The sequence below is a fragment of the Heterodontus francisci genome, chromosome 14 (genome assembly GCF_036365525.1).
Source record: "Heterodontus francisci isolate sHetFra1 chromosome 14, sHetFra1.hap1, whole genome shotgun sequence".
Taxonomy (NCBI): Eukaryota; Metazoa; Chordata; class Chondrichthyes; order Heterodontiformes; family Heterodontidae; genus Heterodontus; species Heterodontus francisci.
Window position 1 is genome coordinate 55,835,680 of NC_090384.1, and position 18,990 is coordinate 55,854,669.

General features: G+C 46.7%; 1 protein-coding gene across 6 annotated transcripts in view; it reads right to left on the minus strand.

Annotated features, from left to right (window-relative positions):
• LOC137377053 (obscurin-like) overlaps positions 1 to 17,190 on the minus strand; it is a 54,191-nt gene extending 37,001 nt beyond the window's left edge. For 5 of the 6 annotated variants that reach the window (XM_068046254.1, XM_068046256.1, XM_068046255.1 and 2 more), the window contains exon 1: positions 16,807 to 17,190. In XM_068046254.1, coding sequence (XP_067902355.1) covers positions 16,807 to 17,002 — 196 coding nt within the window. In that variant the 5' untranslated portion in view covers positions 17,003 to 17,190. Of the gene's footprint in view, positions 1 to 16,169; positions 16,311 to 16,806 lie in introns of those variants that run through there. The other variant, XM_068046257.1, reaches the window with a different exon arrangement.
• Between the last annotated feature and the right edge of the window lie 1,800 nt (positions 17,191 to 18,990).

Consider the following 18,990-nt stretch of genomic DNA (forward strand, 5'->3'; position numbering starts at 1 on the left):
GTACAACTGCACCAGGTATGAATCTTACAACTCTTGGCTATATCTGGTTCTGGCAATTTCATACCCAAATTATCAACATCGTTTACATTTAAGCAAGTTTAAAAGCACTTGTAGAAATTACTTCACAGAAGGAGGCACACCTACACTTGTGTTAATTCTTCAAATACAGCAATCCACTACAGTTCCTGTCTTTCTTCATATTAATTTACAGACTTTGGGCTGAATTTAGTGCGGCCGTTTGTAATGGGAATGATGGTGTGCGAAACCGGAGAATTGCGTTGGAAGCGTCCACCAGGAAATCTGGTGTCATGACGTCGGTTCCAGATTTAGTCAGTGGCGGGAAAGTACCAAGCCACCATATGGTACCAAGTACCATAGCCACCCACCACCCTTCCCCCCAACGCAACAGGAATGCAATCTAAATTGTAAAACGCTTACTTTTACTAAATTAGTACTTAATTTGTCACAATTCAATGGGGGGGCTTGGGATTAACTAGACGACGGACGGCCCTCATGTGCCTCCGGATTGCTGACTGTTGAAAGTTGGCAGCACCAAAGCAAGGCCTCTGTGCCATGACAGGTAGGTAGCCATGACCAATACTGCATAGGGGAAGAGGGGGGAGGGGAGGCCCTTGTCAGTCTTCATGGCTGTACACTCTTCAAGTGGGGTTGTGGTCTTGGGTGCTCTGCAAGGGGGGTTGGGGTCTCAGATGTTCTGCAGGAGAGTCAGGGTCTTGTGTGGGAGTGCTAGCTGAGCAGGTTTTCTGGTGATCTTCAAGAGGAGGCTTGTGCTTGGTTGGCTGTATCAGTTAATGTTACAACTAGGTGAGAAAGAGGTCTAGGGTTCTCTCTCAGCCTTTACCTGGTCTTACCATAACAGGGTTTAATTTAAAACACGCTGTTTTTTAACTCCCCCTTGATGAATCCTTATTGACTGCTTTCCAATTATAAGGCAAAGAAACCAGCCAAACAGGTTTTCTTAGGCTTAAAGAAGAAAGGTTGACCTTTATTAAACTTAAACTCTAATTCCGTTAACGCCTACGGATACGTGACGCGCCCAAGCTAGCATGCATATGTGATACATGCTGATAGAGGCAGAAAAGAGCAGAATAAATACAGTGGAAAGGTTTGAGGCAATATCTGAAGTTGGTTTTGGTTACTGTTCGAACTTGCTGTAGAGTCCTTGATTATAGGTAGGTCTTGCTTTTCGTTGCGGCCCTGTATTCTTCTTAAACCTTGTTCTGTTGAGATTCATGTGTCGTCAGTGGTCCAGAGACTTGTGAGAAAGAGGTGGGAGCACACAGGTCTTCTCAGTCCAGGAGCAAGCAGTCTTTCTTAGTCCAAACTGTCTGTGGCTAGTTCAAAAAACCCTGGACCTGCCAGTTAGTCATGGTACAAGCTGGTTTAACCAGCTTTGGCTTTGTGGATTGGATCACTTTAGCAGTCTCTGGAATGCCCTTTCTACACCTTCAATGTCTGGTGATCAAAAGTCCATTGTGGGTTAAATGGATCATTTGTCTCCACAAGCACTGTCTGTTAGTATGCAAATGTTTTTTTCCAGCCATGGCTGATCTGTTTAACAAGTCATTTCCTCGCTCCAGCAACAGTTTAAAATCAATGTTCATATGACAAAATGAATATGCCTCAGTCTTGGCATGACACTGCAACACCCAGCAGAATGACTTGCGATTTGAGAAAAACGCATTTTATTAAAAAGGGTCGAAAGAGAAAATACAAGATACTGAAAAAAAACCATGCATCCCTCATTCATTCATAAATCCCAAGATTAATTACAGACCATCTTTTCTTGGTGCCAGTGTTGCTTTAAACTGCCCTTTCTGGCCTCCCAGTAAACATGTGCTTCTTTGAGGTGGGGGGGGGGGGTTTCTTCAGTTTCCCCATTCCCATGACTGCCTAGGTTCTTTGATCCTGCTGAGGTCTGCAAAGGGTGGGAATTAGATTTAATTAGCCCCAAGTTGGAATTTTTTGCAGGAAAGTCGGTAGTGGGCAGGTCTATCCTGAACTCTCTTTCAGTGCTTTGTTGAGTCATGCAAAGGCTTTTGATCGATTTATTAGTATATAAACCAAAAACTAAAGCGGATTAAAAAACTAAAGACCAGTCAGAAATTTAAAAAACAAATTAATATCTAATTAAATAAAATAGAGCAGGGCCAAGCGATGTGTTGTACCTGCATGATGTGGGAGCTGGTGAACCCCATTGTAATTCCTAGTGACCACATCTGTAGCAAGTGCTGGCTGCTCAAGGAACTCCGGCTCAGAGTTGATGAGCTGGAGTCTGAGCTTCGGACACTGCGATACATCAGGGAGGGGGAGAGTTACCTGGACGCTGTGTTTCAGGAGTCAGTCACACCCCTTAGATTAACTACCTTGAATTCAGCAAGTGGTCAGGGACAAGGGTGTGACTGTGAGTGAGACAGGAGGTAGTGTTGCAGGAGCCTCAGCCCTTGCCTTTGTCCAACAGGTTCAAGATTCCTGCTCCCTGTGTGGACGAGAGCAGGGACTGTAGGGAGGATGAACAAACTGACCACAGCACCATGGAATAGAGAGCCATTCAAGTTGGGAGAGAGAAAAGAGTAATGTAGTCGTAATCAGGAATAGTATAGTTAGGGGCATAGACACTGTTCTCTGTGGCCTGGATCGAGAGTCCTGAAGGCTGTGTTGCCTACCTGGTGCCAGTGTTCAGGATATCTCAAACGGGCTGCAGAGGAACTTGGAGTGGGAGGGGAAAGATCCAATTGTCGTGGTCCACGTAGGTACCAACAATATAGGTAGAATGAGGATAGAGGTTCTGCTGAGGGAATATGAGCAGCTAGAGGCTAAATTAAACAGCAGAACCAAAAAGGTAATAATCTCTGGATTACTACCTGAGCTACGAGCTAATTGGCACAGAGTCAATAAGATTAAAGAGGTAAATGCGTGGCTCAAAGATTGGTGTGGGAGAAATGGGTTCGAATTCATGGGATATATTGAGAGATGACCTTAGGTCAAAAGATCAAGATGTAGAATCAGTTTGGGAGGAACTAAGAAATAGCAAGGGGCAGGAAACATTGTGGGAGTTGTTTATAGGCCATCAAACAGCATGCTAATGCAAATCACAGTATAAATCAGGAAATTAGAGGTGCGTGTAACAAGGGTAATGCAGTAATCATGGGGGATGTAATTTGCATATAGACTGGGTAAACTTATTGTGCAATGAAAATGGACTAATAATAAAAACAAGAAATGCTGGAAATTTTGCTTTTATTATTGGACTAATTAATAGTCTTGTTGTAAAGGAGCCTTTAGGAAAGAGAGACTGCAATATGATAGAATTTTACTTAAGTTTGAGAGTGATGTAGTTCAATCAGAAACTAGGATCTTAAATCTAAACCTACCCCAAACGCTGCCTCACTTATGCTCAGGCGGCAAGATCCAAGGAAAGGCCGGGAGAAGAAACGGTGAATGCGTCTGGTGCTGGGAAGGAGAAAAACAACCCTCTCCACAGCGAGGATAGTCTACCTGAGAAGGAGAAGGGGAGGCAGCTGCAACCAGCCACCCAACACCTACCCTGTGCTCAGAAACCCCTCCTCTACAGACCCCTCCTCAATGGAGGAGGAGGCAGCAGATGGACAAACTGGTCAGTGGCAAGTGGTACAAAGGAAAACCACAAAGAAAAAAACCTCTAAAAAAAAAAAGGAACAGGTCACCACCCCAACCAGTGGCAAGAGGAGGCGACCGTCTGAGACAGACTACAGCAGCTCCTCTTCATTGGACGAGGAAGGGCCGGAACGACGGCACCTGCAAAAAAGTGGCAGAACTCAAAGCAGCTGGAAGATAAAGCCCCCCAGCTCCAGGGCACTGGAAGATGTGATGGGCCCATTGTGCCCCAAACCCAAAGCACCGAATCCAGCAACATGCCTAATGCATTTTAGTTCCGGGATACCGAGAGCAAAGAAGCGTCTGCCGCATTCCAGCTCCAGGAAGTCGGCAGCAGTGACATCTTTGAGGAGGAATAGAGGGGAAAGACAGCAACAGCAGAGGACAGCCCAAGCCTTGCTGCCTACAAGACCACCTCCCCCCGCCCCCCGATGTCACCCCAGCAGAACAAACCCCCCATGAGAAACCAGGAGGGGTTTCTGAGCCCAACGAATGTGAAACAGCTTGTGTACACTATGGGTATGCAGGAACATACCCAAGGACGGGGACTAGCAAGGACAACTGATGTGGGAATTAACTACTAACCTAAAAATGGGTATAAAGATTGCTTCGATTAGCATGCGTAGCATTAAATCCACTATGCAATCTGTTTCAAAATTGAACTACATCGCCAAGGTCAAAGCCTACCTGCTCTTTCTGCGGCAGTGTGGATACCACACCTCAGCACCTACAGGCAATGGTCAGGATGGTGGTCCCACAGGACATCAATCTGGTCAGGGGAAATGATTCCCGTTCCTCCGGCCTGAGTATTCTGCTGCAGGGAGGCAACCTCATCATCTCCGAAGTTAAGGAGGTAGTAGGCGGCCGCATCCTCGTAGCAGATGTAATGTACAACACTGCTCCGCTCCGGTTGATCAATGTTTACGCCCCGGCTCAACGCAGCGAGCGACTGACCGTCCTCCAACAGCTCTCACTGCTGCTGGCAACATCCAGACCGATCATTCTAGGTGGTGACTTCAACTGCATCATTAACGCAGCTGAACAATCCAGCAGGAACGATAGCAAACTAGACGCTACGTCCAGATTCCTAATGGAAACAGTAAAAGATGCCAAGCTGCACAACGTCTTCAGCAACCCTGCAGACGGAGCGCAGTGTAGATACACCTGGTCAACTCCAGACGGGTCTGCCCATTCCAGGATTGACTTCCTGTTTGTGTCCCGTGCTTTCACGGTCAGATCCACCGCATCAAGCCGGTGTTCTTCTCTGACCACTGCCTCTTACTGGCCGACTGCCTCTTACAGGATGATCAGCGGGTTGGCAGAGGGAGATGGAAGCTCAACGCTACACTGCTAACCCCAGAGAACGTTGAGGAACTCAAAATGGATTACAAAGGTTGGAGAACCTGAAACCCCTCTTTGAGTCTCCAGTTCACTGGTGGGAGGCGATCAAGGCGAACATCAAGAGGTTCTTTATCTTCAAAGGTGTTCAGAGGGTGAGAGAGGGACAGAGGGAAATGTCCCGACTCCAGAAAAGAGTGCAAAATCTGCTCCAGCTGCAGTCGATGGGGGTAGAGGTCAAGGAGGACCTCCAATAGGTGAAGAACCAGCAGGCCTCGTTCTTTGCCACGGAGGCCTCCAAGATCATCTTGCAGTCCAGAGTCTGCTCTGTTGGGCAGGATGAGATGTGCTCGCGTTACTTCTTCCAAAAGGTACACCGAGAGAGCTCTGTGATCAGCAGCCTGAAGGAAGAGGATGGCTTGGTAACGTCTTTGCAGTCCGACATAGTAAGGATCAGCAAATTCTTTTATGCTGGGCTGTACGACGTTTAGCCCACGGACAGCACTGCTTCCTAGTCCCTCCTGTCATCTATCATGGAGGTCTTGGATGACAGCATGAGGGAGAGACTGGACAAGCTCTAACTCTGGATGAGCTGACAAACGCCGTCAGGTCCTTCGAGATGAGTAAAACTCCTGGAAGTGACGGCTTACCGGTTGAGTTGTATTCGGCCATGTGGGACTGGATCGGCCCAGACCTGCAGGAAGTATACGAGAGTATGCTTCTGGCCAACAGCATGTCAGAATCCATGAGGAAAGGCATCATCACCCTCATCTAGAAGCAGAAGGGAGAGAGGGCGGAAATCAGAAATTGGCGGCCCATCTCACTGCTTAATGTTGACTACAAGATTCTGTCTAAAGTCATCGCAGGTCAGGTCAAGTCTGCTCTGCAGTTGATGAGTCACCCTGACCAGACCTGTACTGTACGCGACAGGTAGATCTCTGATAGTCTTGCGCTACTCAGGGATACGATCGCCTATGTACGGGATGGAAGGTGAACACCTGCCTCATCAGTTTGGATGAGGAGAAGGCCTTTGACAGGATATCACACACCTACATGATGGATGTACTCTCCAAAATGGGGTTTGGGGAGGGAATCCGCAATTGGATCAAACTGCTCTACACAAACATCAGTAGCGCAGTCTCAATCAATGGGTGGGAATCAGAAAGTTTCATGATCCAATCTGGATTCAGACAAGGCTGTCCTTTCTCCCCTGTCTTGTTTGTTTGCTGTATCGAACCTTTTGCTGAGTCCATTAGGAAGGAAGCAGGCCTAAGAGGGGTGACAATCCCAGGCAGTGGAGGCACTCAGGTAAAAACCTCCCTGTACATGGATGACGTCGCCATCTTCTGCTCGGATCCACTGACCGTTCGCAGACTGATGAGCATCTGCAACCAGTTCGAACTGGCCTCGGGAGCGAAGGTTAATCACGGCAAGTGTGAGGCCATGTTCTTTGGGAACTGGGTTGACCAATCCTTTGTTCCCTTCACCGTCAGGTCAGATTACCTGAAGGTGCTGAGGATATGGTTCGGAAGGGCCGGGGCGTGCGCCAAAAACCTGGAAGGAGCGAGTAGCCAGGATACACCATAAAGTGAGCAAGTGGGAGCAGCGATCTCTCCGCATTGTAGGTAGGAACCTGGTCATCAGGTGCAAGGCACTCATGTTGTTGCTGTATGTGGCGCAGGTCTGGCCCATACCCCACTCCTGCACTGTGGCGGTCACCCGAGCCATTATCTACTTTATCTGGAAATCCAAAATGGACCAGGTCTGAAGGGAAACGATGTTCAAACCTCTGGAGAAGGGCGTAAAAAATGTACCCAACATCGCCCTCAACCTGATGACCACCTTCAGGTGCGGCTGCATCAAGCTGTGCGTCCAGCCCCAGTACGCAAACACCAAGCGTCACTATGTGCTGAGGTTCTATCTGTCCCCAGTGTTGTGAAGGATGGGTCTGGTCACATTGCCGCGGAACGCTCCATCCAGTTGGACCGTGCCGTACCACCTATCCTTCATGGGAAAGTTTCTGCGGGAAAACACCTTTGACCACCAATCCATCAGGCAGTGGTCTGCACGGAATATCCTCAAGGCCCTACGGGAAAAGGAGATGGTGGATCCTGTCGGATGGTTCCCCGAGCAGACTGCCAAAGTCATTTAGCAGAATGTCTCATCACCAGAACTTTCAAACAACCACCAAGGCGTAGCTTGGCTGGTGGTGAGAAGGGCCCTTCCAGTCAGATTCTTCCTGCACGCCTGGAATCTCACCCCCTCCACATGCTGCCCTTGAGGTGGCTGTGGTGGGGAAGAGACAGTTGCCCACCTCCTTCTGGAATGTGTCTTTGCAAAGCAGGTGTGGAAAGAGATGCAGTGGTTTTTGTCAAGGTTCATCCCAAGCAGCTCTGTAATACAGCAGTCTGTGCTCTACGGGCTGTTCCCAGGGACGCACACTGAGATAAACACCAACTGCTGCTGGAGGATCAATAATTCAGTGAAAGACGCTCTTTGGTTTGCCCGAAACCTGCTGGTCTTCCAGCGCAAAGAGTTGTCCATGACCGAGTGCTGCAGACTGGCACATTCCAAGGTCCAGGACTACATGCTGAAGGACGCACTAAAGCTTGGGGCAGCCACTGCAAAGACTCAATGGGGAAAGACGACTGTGTAAGGTCCTCCTGCCGTAGTGAACTGAGGGGCTGGACACATAGGAAGCCCCTCGGGGTGTATACACCAAATATGGGTTATCTGTAAAATGTATATGGCATATAAAATGGAATGGAAGGATTGTGAGGCAACTCATTCCTGTATTGAAGAAAACTGATTTCCTTTGCACTTTTTGGAATGTCAACTTGGTGCTGTTTTGAACTGTTTTGTGATGTACTTTTTACAGATTTTTATGAATAAAGTATATTTTTGGGTGGAAAAAAATAATGGTATGAGGGGTAGATTGGCTATGGTGGATCAGGAAACTGCATTAAAAGGTATGATGGTAGACAGGCAATGGCTAACTTTAAAGAACTAATGTATAGTTTACAACAAAAATACATTCCTTTAATGTACAAAAACCCAGCAAGTAAAGTGTTCCAACTGTGGCTAACAAAAGAAATCAAGAGCAAGAAAAAGGCGTATAAAGTTGCCAAAACAAATAGTAAGTCTGAGGATTGGGAGCATTTTAGAATTCTGCAAAGGAGGACCAAGAAAAAGATTAAGGAAGGGAAAATAGAATATGAGAGTAAATTAGAGAGAAACATAAAAACGGAGTATAAAAGCTTCTATAAGTATGTAAAAAAAAAGTGGGTCAATTACAAATGGAGGCTGACGACTTTATAATGGAAATGGCAGAGAAACTAAACAAATATTTCGTGTTTGTCTTCATGGAGGAAAATACTAAAAACCTCCCAGAAATCAAGGGACTAGTGAAAATGAGGAACTGCACGATATTAATATTAGTAAAAAAAGGTAGTACTAGAGAAATTAATGGGACTTAAAGTCGATAAACCCCCGGGACCTGACGATCTACATCCCAGAGTGTTGAAAGAAGTAACTGTAGAGATAGTAGATGCATTGGTGGTCATCTTTCAAAATTCTGGACCTCCTCCTGCCCCCGCTACAAATTTATGCGGTGGCGGTGAGAAACGGCCCACCCACCCCAGGCCAATCAAGGCCCTTAAGTGGCAAATTAACTAGTACTTAAGGGCATCCACCTGCCGCCATGGGCATTTTACCCTTGGCTGGCAGGCAGCTGAGGCCTCAAAAACCCCGCCTAGTGAAACCAGGCAGCCTTCTTGTGAGCTGGGGGACCCTGTGCTTCACGAGGGCTGCCCCCAACTGCCCCAACACACAACATTCCCCCCGGCCCCCTAACTGACCCCTCTGCCTCGCCAGGACCCAACCAGTTGTCCCTGGCGAGGCCCTAAAAACTTACCTTAGTTCCGGGGCCATCCTCCCTCTTGCTGCCGATGGTTGGGTGTGGTCCCAGCAGTGGCCACCGCTCCCAGTGATGCTTCGGGGATTAAGAGCTGCTGGCCCGCTGATTGGCTGGGACCTCCATTCGGCGATCCTTCCTGCCTTAAGGAGGTGGAAGTCCCGCCCAAGACCAATTAAGGGCCTGGGGAGCAAAAAAACTGGTCTGGTTCCCCAGGCCCCACAGAGGTGGGCTAGCCACCGATTTTTTGCCCGGTGGACTGGGCCTCCCGCTCAAAGAAAATTCCAGTCTATATCAATAATTTAGATGTGGGGATTAAGTATAATATTTCCAAGTTTGCAGATGACACAAAACTAGATGGAAGCGTGAGTTGTGAGGAGGTTGCAAAGACACTTCAAGGGGATTTGGAGAGGCTATGCCAGTGGGCAAAAATTTGGTAGATGAAATACAATGTGGACAAATGTGAGGTTATCCATTTTGGTAGGAAAAACAGAAATATACAGTATTTCTTAAATGGTGAGAGGCTGGGAAATGTTGTACTTCAAAGGGTCTTTGGTGTCCCTGTTTATGAGTCACTGAAAGCAAAGATGTAGATACAGCAAGCAATTAAGAAGGCAAATGATATGTTGGCCTTTGTTACAAGAGGATTTGAGTATAGGTGTAATGAGTTACTGCAATTATATACCGCCTTGGTGGACCGCACCTGGAGTATGGTGTGCAGTTTTGGTCTCCTTACCGAAGGAAAGATATATTTGCCATAAAGAGAGTGCAATGAAGTTTCACCAAACTAATTCCTGGGATGGAGGGATTGTCCTATGAGGAAAGATTAAATAAACAGGGCCTTTATTCTCTGGAGTTTAGAAGAATGAGAGGTGATTTCATTCAACACAGAACATTCTTACAGGGCTTGACAAGGTTGATACAGAAAGGATGTTTCTCCTGGCTGGGGGTGGCGGGGGGTGGGGGGGTGAGAACCAGGGGACACAGTCTCATAATGAGGTAGGTCATTTAGGACGGAGGAGAGGAGGAACTTCTTCACTCAGAAGGTGGTGAATCTTTGGAATTTTCTACCCTAAGGGCTGTGGAAGCTCAGTCATTGAGTATATTCAATACAGAGATCGATAGATTTCTACATATTAAAAACATCAAGGGATACGGGGATAGTACAGAAAAATGCTGTTGAAGTAGATCAGCCATGATCTCATTGAATGGCAGACTGGACTCGAAGGGTTAAATGGCCTTCTCCTGCTCCTATTTCTTATGCTCTTATGTTCTTAAGACACAACTGTGTCTAGAAGCCCATTTCACACGATCAATCTTTGCACAAATAACTTCCAGGCATCAATACAAAATTGGTTTTTCATCCACTTGAACCTCCATCCATTATTCTTACTATTATAGTTTTACAAAGTATAGCTCCAGATTTGTATTTTCTATATCATTATCTATATCTTCTAGATTTTTCTATGTCTTCCTTGTCTCTATTTACCTTATGATCTTGTGAATCTGATATCTATATTGCTGTTAAGTGGCCCCATTCAAGGCAGCATGTGGGAAGACAAGGCTATCATTGCATCCCTGTAGTTCTGCCCTCCAACCTGTATTTACATATATTGTGCAGGATTTTCCTGCAGGCTTCAGAACCCCAACATCAAAACCAAATGGTGCCCCAAGCCACACGTGCCAGGAGCAAGACCATCTCAGTGATCTTCCTGGAGGCAGCTTTCCAATTGGTCGCCTCTGCATTCACCATCATATTAAGGATGGCGAATGGGCTCCAAATGCTGCCAATAAGAAGGGCAGCAACTCTAGAGCAACACCAGCCCTATGAGGAGAGGTGGGTGCTGCTGAAGCAGGTAGAAGACTGCAAGGGTGCCTCAAAATGGAGGTGCAGGCAGCCAATCCATAATCCTGATGCGCTTCCCCACTCCCTTATTTTCCCCACCTACAAATCTCAGCCAAGAAAATTCTGCCACTGATTTTCCTACCAGGTTCCTTTGCTGCTACATGGAGACTTGACTAATGACATAAAAATAAAAGTAAAACATAGTGCATGTACAGACTAAGACCCCATTCATCAATGCTATTGGTGTATGTATTTTTACCTTAAGTAGAAGTTAGAGTAAATTGAGCAAAATCAGTGGTATATGCTGGCTTTAAAAAGATTGAAGTTGTTAGGATCAGGTAAGGAGGGGTCAAAGGGCTCCCCTCTTGTCCCTCTCCTTGTTTGACCACAACAGGTTTATTTCTTTTTTACCGTAGATATGCTTCCCCAATCATTGAGTGTTTAACTATTTACGTGCTATGATCATATAAAAAGAAACCATTGGACAGGTTTTCTTGAGTGTAACAAAGAAAGAGGTTAGCTTTATTGTACTTAAACCAATTTAAAATAATAAAACTACACTCCAACTTTCACACACACAAATATGTTACAGAGTGGGGGAGGATAGATTGGTCGGATTACAGTCCACATCAATAAAAAGGGGCATAGAGTCTGAGGAGGTTGGTGGCTGATCTAGCTTTCAGCTGAATTCAATGCTCCTGAGGCTTCCAGTTTGTAAATGTTAACAGCAGATTCAATGGTTCTCCTGGAAACAGTGATACAGAGGATTTCCTTCATGAGGTCTCTGTCTGCAGCAATGATAGGCCCAGGTGGTTACAGCCAGCAGGTAGAGTTAAAAACTTGCAAGGTGGACTGGGGGGAGAGAGAGAGTGAGAGAGAGAGGTGGTGGATCCCACTTGGGTCTTCTCTGGTCAGTGTCTAGTTTCTGGTCTGGACTGCAGAGAGAAAAACCAACTTAAACACACAGATGGTGGGCCTATCACATGACCATCACCCAACGATTCAACAAGGTTATCAGTGTGTATTCTCTCTTGTACCTTAATCAGCCCATGTCTAGGAATTCCCTTCTCTCAACCAGGGTCCCATTGTTCAAGTGATTAGGTTTGAGTGGTCCATCTCCATCAGTTTAATGTCCAAGTTATAGCCTTATTGTTCTGTTAATGGGGACAGGATAGCTGGTTTACTCAGACTTCCCGTTGTTCCTGCTGGGACTGAGCAGACAACATGTCTCCACCTCGATGTATTGGAATGTAGGGGAAAGTGATGCCAATTGCGGCATCTTAGCTGCTAGCAGTCACCTTTTATGTGGTCCTTTTTTTTCTTTTTTGTTTAAATTTAATTTAGGTTTCCAACCAGTGAATTAAAAAAATCATCATTTGGCATAGTACGCTTTTGTGACAAAGTGCATGGGATTTGGAAGTTGAGGACAAATATTTCTTTACTGAGCAGAATGTTGAATTCATCAGAACTTGTACCAGCATCTGAGATGGGTTCAGTCAGAGTTTGAAATCGGCAGAATTAGCGTGTGAATATGGCTTGTAGTGGGATATTAGAGTGATCGCTATAGACATCTTTTAGACTGGAGGGTGGGCACTGTAGGAAATTAAGGATTCTGTATAGAAGCTCTTAGTTTATTAAGATAGCATACAGAAGCAGGAAATACTATTAAATATTGTCAAAGCAGAGGAATTGTGGGAAATCATCTCAAGCTGTCACATGCTCACTGTATCTGAAGCTAAAGGTCCTTGAAAACTATCTGAGCCTGTTTGTGTACTGTCTAGCAGGAATGCAGAGGTCTCTCTCAAGTAAATAAGAGACCATGGGATGTCGCTTGACAATGTAGCCAAGCATCAACGTCATCAGTGCGTTCCCAGCTACACACATGCACAGAATGGTTTCTTCCTGCCAGTGTAGTGCTGCGTATGAGCAGCCTACATCAGCACCCGGATTGCCAGGACTAATTTGTGCATGAGCTCTTAAAAGTCATAGCATGCTAGAACGGGGTCGCCTGCTCCCCACCTCGCCACTGCCTTCCTTCAGCCACTCGCTCCCCACCTCGCCACTGCCTTCCCTCAGCAACTCGCTCCCCGCTGCCTTCCCTCAGCCACTCGCTCCCTCCCTCGCCGCTTCCTCCCCCTTATCCGATTGCTCCCTGATTTGCCACCCGAAGAAGCGGCGGGGTTGCGGGGCAGGGGAATGAGCCGCCGAATTGGCAAGGTGGGTAGAGAGTGGCCGAAGGGTGACAGGGCGATGCGGGAGCGAGTGGCCGAGAGGAGGGAGGTAGCAATGACTGGAGCGAGTGGTCTGAGGTGGGGTGGAGGGAGAGGGAGCAAGCAGCCGAAGTGGCAAGGCGGGGAGCAAGCGGCTGAGGTGGGGGAGGGAATCATTGAGGGCAGAAACAAGTGGCTCAGGGAAGGCAGCAGTGAGGCGGGGAGCAAGCGCAAGCAGAATGGCACGTGAGGGAGCAGCAAAGAGAAGTACGATGGCAAGAGGGAGCTGGGTACTGTTGGGGATGGGATGGAGGCAGCGATTGCAGCCATTGAGGGTTAGGGTTTAATTTGTTTTTTTGCAATAAATTGAGCAGCTCCATATTTATTACTGGCAGTTGCCTATGACGTCGCAAAGTGACGTTTCAGTGTATGGGCTGCATTTGCGCATGTGCCAGTACTGCGCCACCTAGTGATTGCATGGTCAGCAAACGCAGCCTTTTACAAGGCACTCTCCTTGTCTGGCGGAGGCAACCCCCTGCCACTGGTTAGATCCCAGCAGCGGTGCGAAGAGACCCTTAAGTGGCCAATAACAAACCACTTAAGGGCCTCCATTGGCCTCTGGGCAGGAAGGCTGTCGTCGACCGATCCTGCCCCCGGCAAAATTCCTTGGCGAGGGGGCAACAATGGGCCCCCTGCCCCGCCACCCATTGCAATTCTATGGGCACCCCCACCTCCAACCCCGCATCCTGGGTGCCCATAAAATCCAGCGCATGGTGTCTCCATTAAGTGGCCTCTAAGGGACCTCATTTGGCCTCTGGCTAGAAAGGCCATCTTCGGCCTTCCCTGTCTTTGACAAAATTGAATGGTGTAAGGAAGGCGACAGCTTATAAAATGAGGCACCCTCCCTGCGGGCTTGGGGGGTGGTCCCTCCTTCATGGACAATCTGTAGCCCACGGAGTAACCCCGCTGGCAAAATCTTCACCTCCATAGAACCCCCTCCCCTGGATTTCAAACCGAACCTCTCACCATGCCACCACCTCCCACATCCTCTGCCTTGCTGGGGCCTTTCGGACTGGTCCCGGCGACCCTGCCTCACTAACCTGAGGTCCAGGGTTCCAGCACTGGTCCTGGGTCCAAGGCTTCTGCAGTACCAGCAGTTAGAGGCCTACTTTAGGTCGGGACAACGAACCCAACCCGAACCCAACTGAACCATCATGGACTCGTGCCCGACCCGGTCCGAGTCCCTCCGCCTTTGCCCCGAGCCCGACCCGACCCAAGCCCGCCCCGACTCGACTCGACCCGACCCAGCCATCCGTTTACTGCCTCCCAACTCGGAACCTCCACGAAGCTGCCGTGCATGCCTGATGACATCATAGTGATGTCACTCGCTCACTGCGCAGACTCAGTTTCGTCCTGGACTCCCAGCTCAGCCAAGTTTTTTATTTTTAATACTTACCGGCACAGCACTGATCCTGTGTGTCCGGCCTGACCCAACCCGACTCGACTTGGACTTGGCCCAACCCGACCTGAGCCCGAAAGTCGGAGCCTGAAGATGGGCCCAACCCGACCCGAACCCGACACATGTTGTCAGGTCCCGTCAGGTTCGGGTCGGGTAGCAGGCCTCTACCAGCATTGACCACCACTAGCAGTGGCTCTGTTGATACTGCTGAGCTGCCGGCCCAGCTTTAAAGGGACAGGGATCCCGGCACAGGACACTTAGGCAGAAAAACAATGGAGGATTACTCGGCAGGGGGGGGGGGGGGGCGGGGTGGGCGGCACAAAAGGCAGGGTCCCCCCCGTCTTTTCTGACCAGCGCTTGGTGCCCCGCCTCCTACACAAAATCCAGCCCCATGTCTATAAAGAACCATCAAGGACAAAAACCTGGGGAATATGAGGGAATCACATATCCTGTCCCCATTAGCAAGGCAACAAGGCAATCACCTGAGGTATTGAACTGGTGGAAATGAACCACTAAACCTAACCGTGTGGACAATGGGACCCTAGCCAAGAGGGGGTTCCTAGACATGAACGTATCAAGCTATAATGGACATGCCTTAAACCCAATCACTTGAACAATGGGACCTTAGCTGTGAGAGGGGGATTCCCAGACATGAATTGATTAAGTTACAAGAGGGAATACACTAGTCACAACCATGTTTGAATCACTGGGTGATGGTCATGTGATAGGCCCACCTTTCCTGTGTTTAAGCTTCTGTTTTCTGTGCAATAAGTGGACAAGTAGCTGAGACGCTGATGACAGTAGATCCAAGTAGAGTCCCTCCTTCCTCCCTCTCTCTCTCCAACCCAGCTTCGAACCCTGTTTGCTGATCATGAGCACCCAAGAATGCCCCTGCTGCAGACAGAGACTCCTTGAAAGAAATCAGCGCCACACGACTGTCTCCAGGAGAACATCAAAAACAGTTGTCTACATTTTTAAATCAGAAGCATCATTCCCCATGAGGGAAAGTCATAAGAGCACAAATTTGGCCTGAAATCAGCCAAGTAGCCATCCTCCACAGACTGTATACCCCTTTTATTTCCCTGGACTCTAATTTGACCAATCTATTCTTCCCCACTCTGTAATCTATTTGTGTGCATGTGTGAACTTCGAGTATATGTGTGTGTGTGTGTGTGTGTGTGTGGAAGTCAGAACGTATTTTATTTAGATCGGTTTAGGTATAATAAAGCAAACCACTTTCTTTGTTAAACTCAAGAAAACCTGTCCGATTGGCTCTTTTATGATCACAGCACGTAAACAGTTAAACACTGTCTGAATTGAAAAGCTTATCCTGTTCAAAAACATAAACCTGTTGCAGTCAAACAAGGAGAGGAACCATTTGACCCCTCCTCCCCTGATCGTAACAAGATACTTAAATAAAACATTGATACTCTTCTGAATGCAAAGCTTTAACTCTTTCCTAAAGATCTACAACACAAAGAAAATTGTTTTCCTATATTTTCTTCCAGAATGCACTGCGTTATACTGGTGCACACCAAATTTAATCTGATACAATTCCTCTAAATGTCACGTGTTATCTAGTTAATTCTCATAGTATCCTTGACCCCGTCAGACCCAACTCTCCATTACCTGAAGTTGACCATCTGCAAATTTAAACCACTCTACATTACAGTTTCTGAATTCATGTTGCTGATATAAATTGAAACACTCACACACCAGCAACACAACACCTCAACAAGTACCTACTGCTTTCTTCCATTTTGGTCATTCAAAATAAATCTATTTTCAGGCTTTGCTTTTCAGTAGTTCTGACATTAAAGGATCAATTCTGTTGCTGTCTTAATTTTGTGAATACTGGCAAATACTCTAGCGAAAGTGAAGCCGAATTGTTGAGGTCATGTCTGTAATCCCCTCCTTCCAGGGACAGGTGAAGTAAGGTTAGCCTCCTCATGCACTTTTATACCAAGGCAGGTGAAAGTGCACCAACAAATAACAAACATCATTGAAAATTTATTATTGAAAATTCATAGTTGGGTTTATTCCATCCAGTAACTAAACTCGTTAGTAGATCCATCCAACAGTTAAGGTCCGAGGATAAAAATAGCTTTAGTAAAAGTGATGCAATCGGAAGATTGTGCGCTTTCAGTTCCAGGTTTTCTGAGGGACGAGGCGGGGACAAAGTGTGAGTTTTGTCCAAATAAGGCAAACAGAAGGCGCTCGATGACAAACCGCAGCAAGACTCGATCCTGCAGCAAAACAAAACCCCACCCTGTAACCCGGCCTGGCAGCGGCCGGCCATGGGAAACAGAAGATTAACTTTCTGTTCTGCCACTGCCATGTTGAGATTAAATAACTGAAGTAAACAGTTGACACAACATGTTACCTGAGGGTGAAAATAAGAGGGTGACAGCGCTCAACGTTAGGAAGACTTTTGCGGCGTAAAATCCAGCAACAGGCGGCATTCCTGCTGAGTTAGAAAGAACGAAAATCTTGCGACAGATAGTTCGATCCCTTTCGCTGTGATTGTTTAAACCTGGCTGTAAAATGACACCGAGCGCAGCTCCCGGTCTGCCTGTCATATATCTCTCCGGTGACCACTTCTCACCCCACCTCTTCCTCTGGAATAAAGGCGACAACTTCCACCGAACTCTCAATAACCTTAAAAAGCACTGTGTCTTTCAGTAAACTTACTGGATGTGTCATTACCTACTTTCCTTAAAAATCAGGAACTGAAACTGTCAGTATGTTGCATTTTGCGGTAACAAAGTGTTAATTTATTTTACCCTCAGGGAGTCTTTCGGTTTCGTGCACTTCAGCAGCTCCACTGTTTTCTCTGACTTGCCAAACACAGATTGAAAGCCTAGATTTGATGTTAATCTACCTCTCATTTCAGTAATGATTATTATTAAAAGCAAAATACTGCGGATGCTGGAAATCTGAAACAAAAACAAGAAATGCTGGATTCACTCAGCAGGTCTGGCAGCATCTGTGGAAAGAGAAGCAGAGTTAACGTTTCGGGTCAGTGACCCTTCTTTGGAAGGATTATTATTGAGATGGATTTAAGGCAGCAAAATGAATTGACAGCAATCATAGGGGTGCATTATTACAGCCAAATATGCCCCACCCCAGAAAAGCTATAACACAGAAAAACTGCATACAACTGTTGGACCAGTTTCATTTCAACTTAATATATTGTGATATGATCTGCTTTATTATTAATGTAGTGTGTAAACATTGCACAGACTCATTTCTTAATGTATTTTATAGTAATCTTGTCTTTTATTGAACGAGAAGGGCTATGTGGGCGTACGGAGGGGCCCCAAATCTTCAAGAAACTTTAATCTAGTTTTAAATAAAAGGAATCAATCAATTGTTTTGGTGTACATGTGAATGCGGAAGTCTCATTTCCGTGAGGGAAGGTTGGGCTTTCTAACTCCCTGTCCCATTGATGTTTCAGGGGATCAGGGGCAGAGAAAGACAACTTGTAAATGCACTGTGCTGCAACTTCTCCATCCCAATGTTTCACAGCATCTGGTCTCACTGGGGTGCATTATTCCTGCCTGCTGTATTTCGTGCCATTTGCACTCTTCAAATTCTGGGCACTCAAGCCACCTGTTAGGCTCCAGCATTCAGACAGAGAAGCAGAGGGGGCTTCAGGTCAAAAAGGGAAGCAGCCCTAAGTATGCCCATGGCGATGCACAGATGCTGTTCACTGAAACCAATATTTTCCATTTTTGAGAAGCATTTTAACACCAGGCAGTTGCTGGCCATCATTTTCTCTCACTTTCTTTCCCCCTCCAGGCCTGCCACTGGAGGCCTAACCCCCTGGCAGAGACTGGGGAACCTGCTCCTGTGTGTAAATGACCCTGGGGCAAGAGATATTGTTGGAATCAGCAGTGCATCTCCAGGGTGGGCTCCAGTTCTGATGAAAGGTCATCAACTTGAAATGTTCACTCATTCTCTGTCCACAGATGCTGTTTGACCTGCTGAGTTTTTCCAGAATTTTCTGGGTTTTTTTGGTGATTTTATGTGGCCATTTTGTCTCGTATTCTTCTCTTGCAGCTTAACATCATAGTTAGGACCTAAAGAGCTGAGAAGAGATTAAGTGCTGAAGAACAGGCAGGCTCAGACAGTGATGTGCTTGAAAGATTCATAATGCTTTCCCAGAGGAGCTGAGGTTTACTAACTTTGAGTAATTGCCAAACACAAGTTGATTTTCATATATACATTGAATTTCATTGATCAGGGAAAAAGTCCAGAGATGTAAAGAAAAGAGCCCTGAGATTTATGCTTACGAGTTAAACTGTAAAGTTCTTTAACCGGTGACCTCACTGATGATTTTCCCTTCTTTCCTGTGAGAGAGTGCTACTCTTATATTATCGTCAAGATCTGCAAGGAGTTAGAAAAGAACACATGGCTGCACTTGTCCATTCTATTATTCTGTTCTACATATTGGAACCCCAGCAAGAGGGTCTTCATGCTACCAGGGATCTTAGAAAATTGGCCCTTATTTGTGTTAAACAGTCAAGTCAGAATGTATCTTTTTGCAGCTGGAGGCCTAATATTT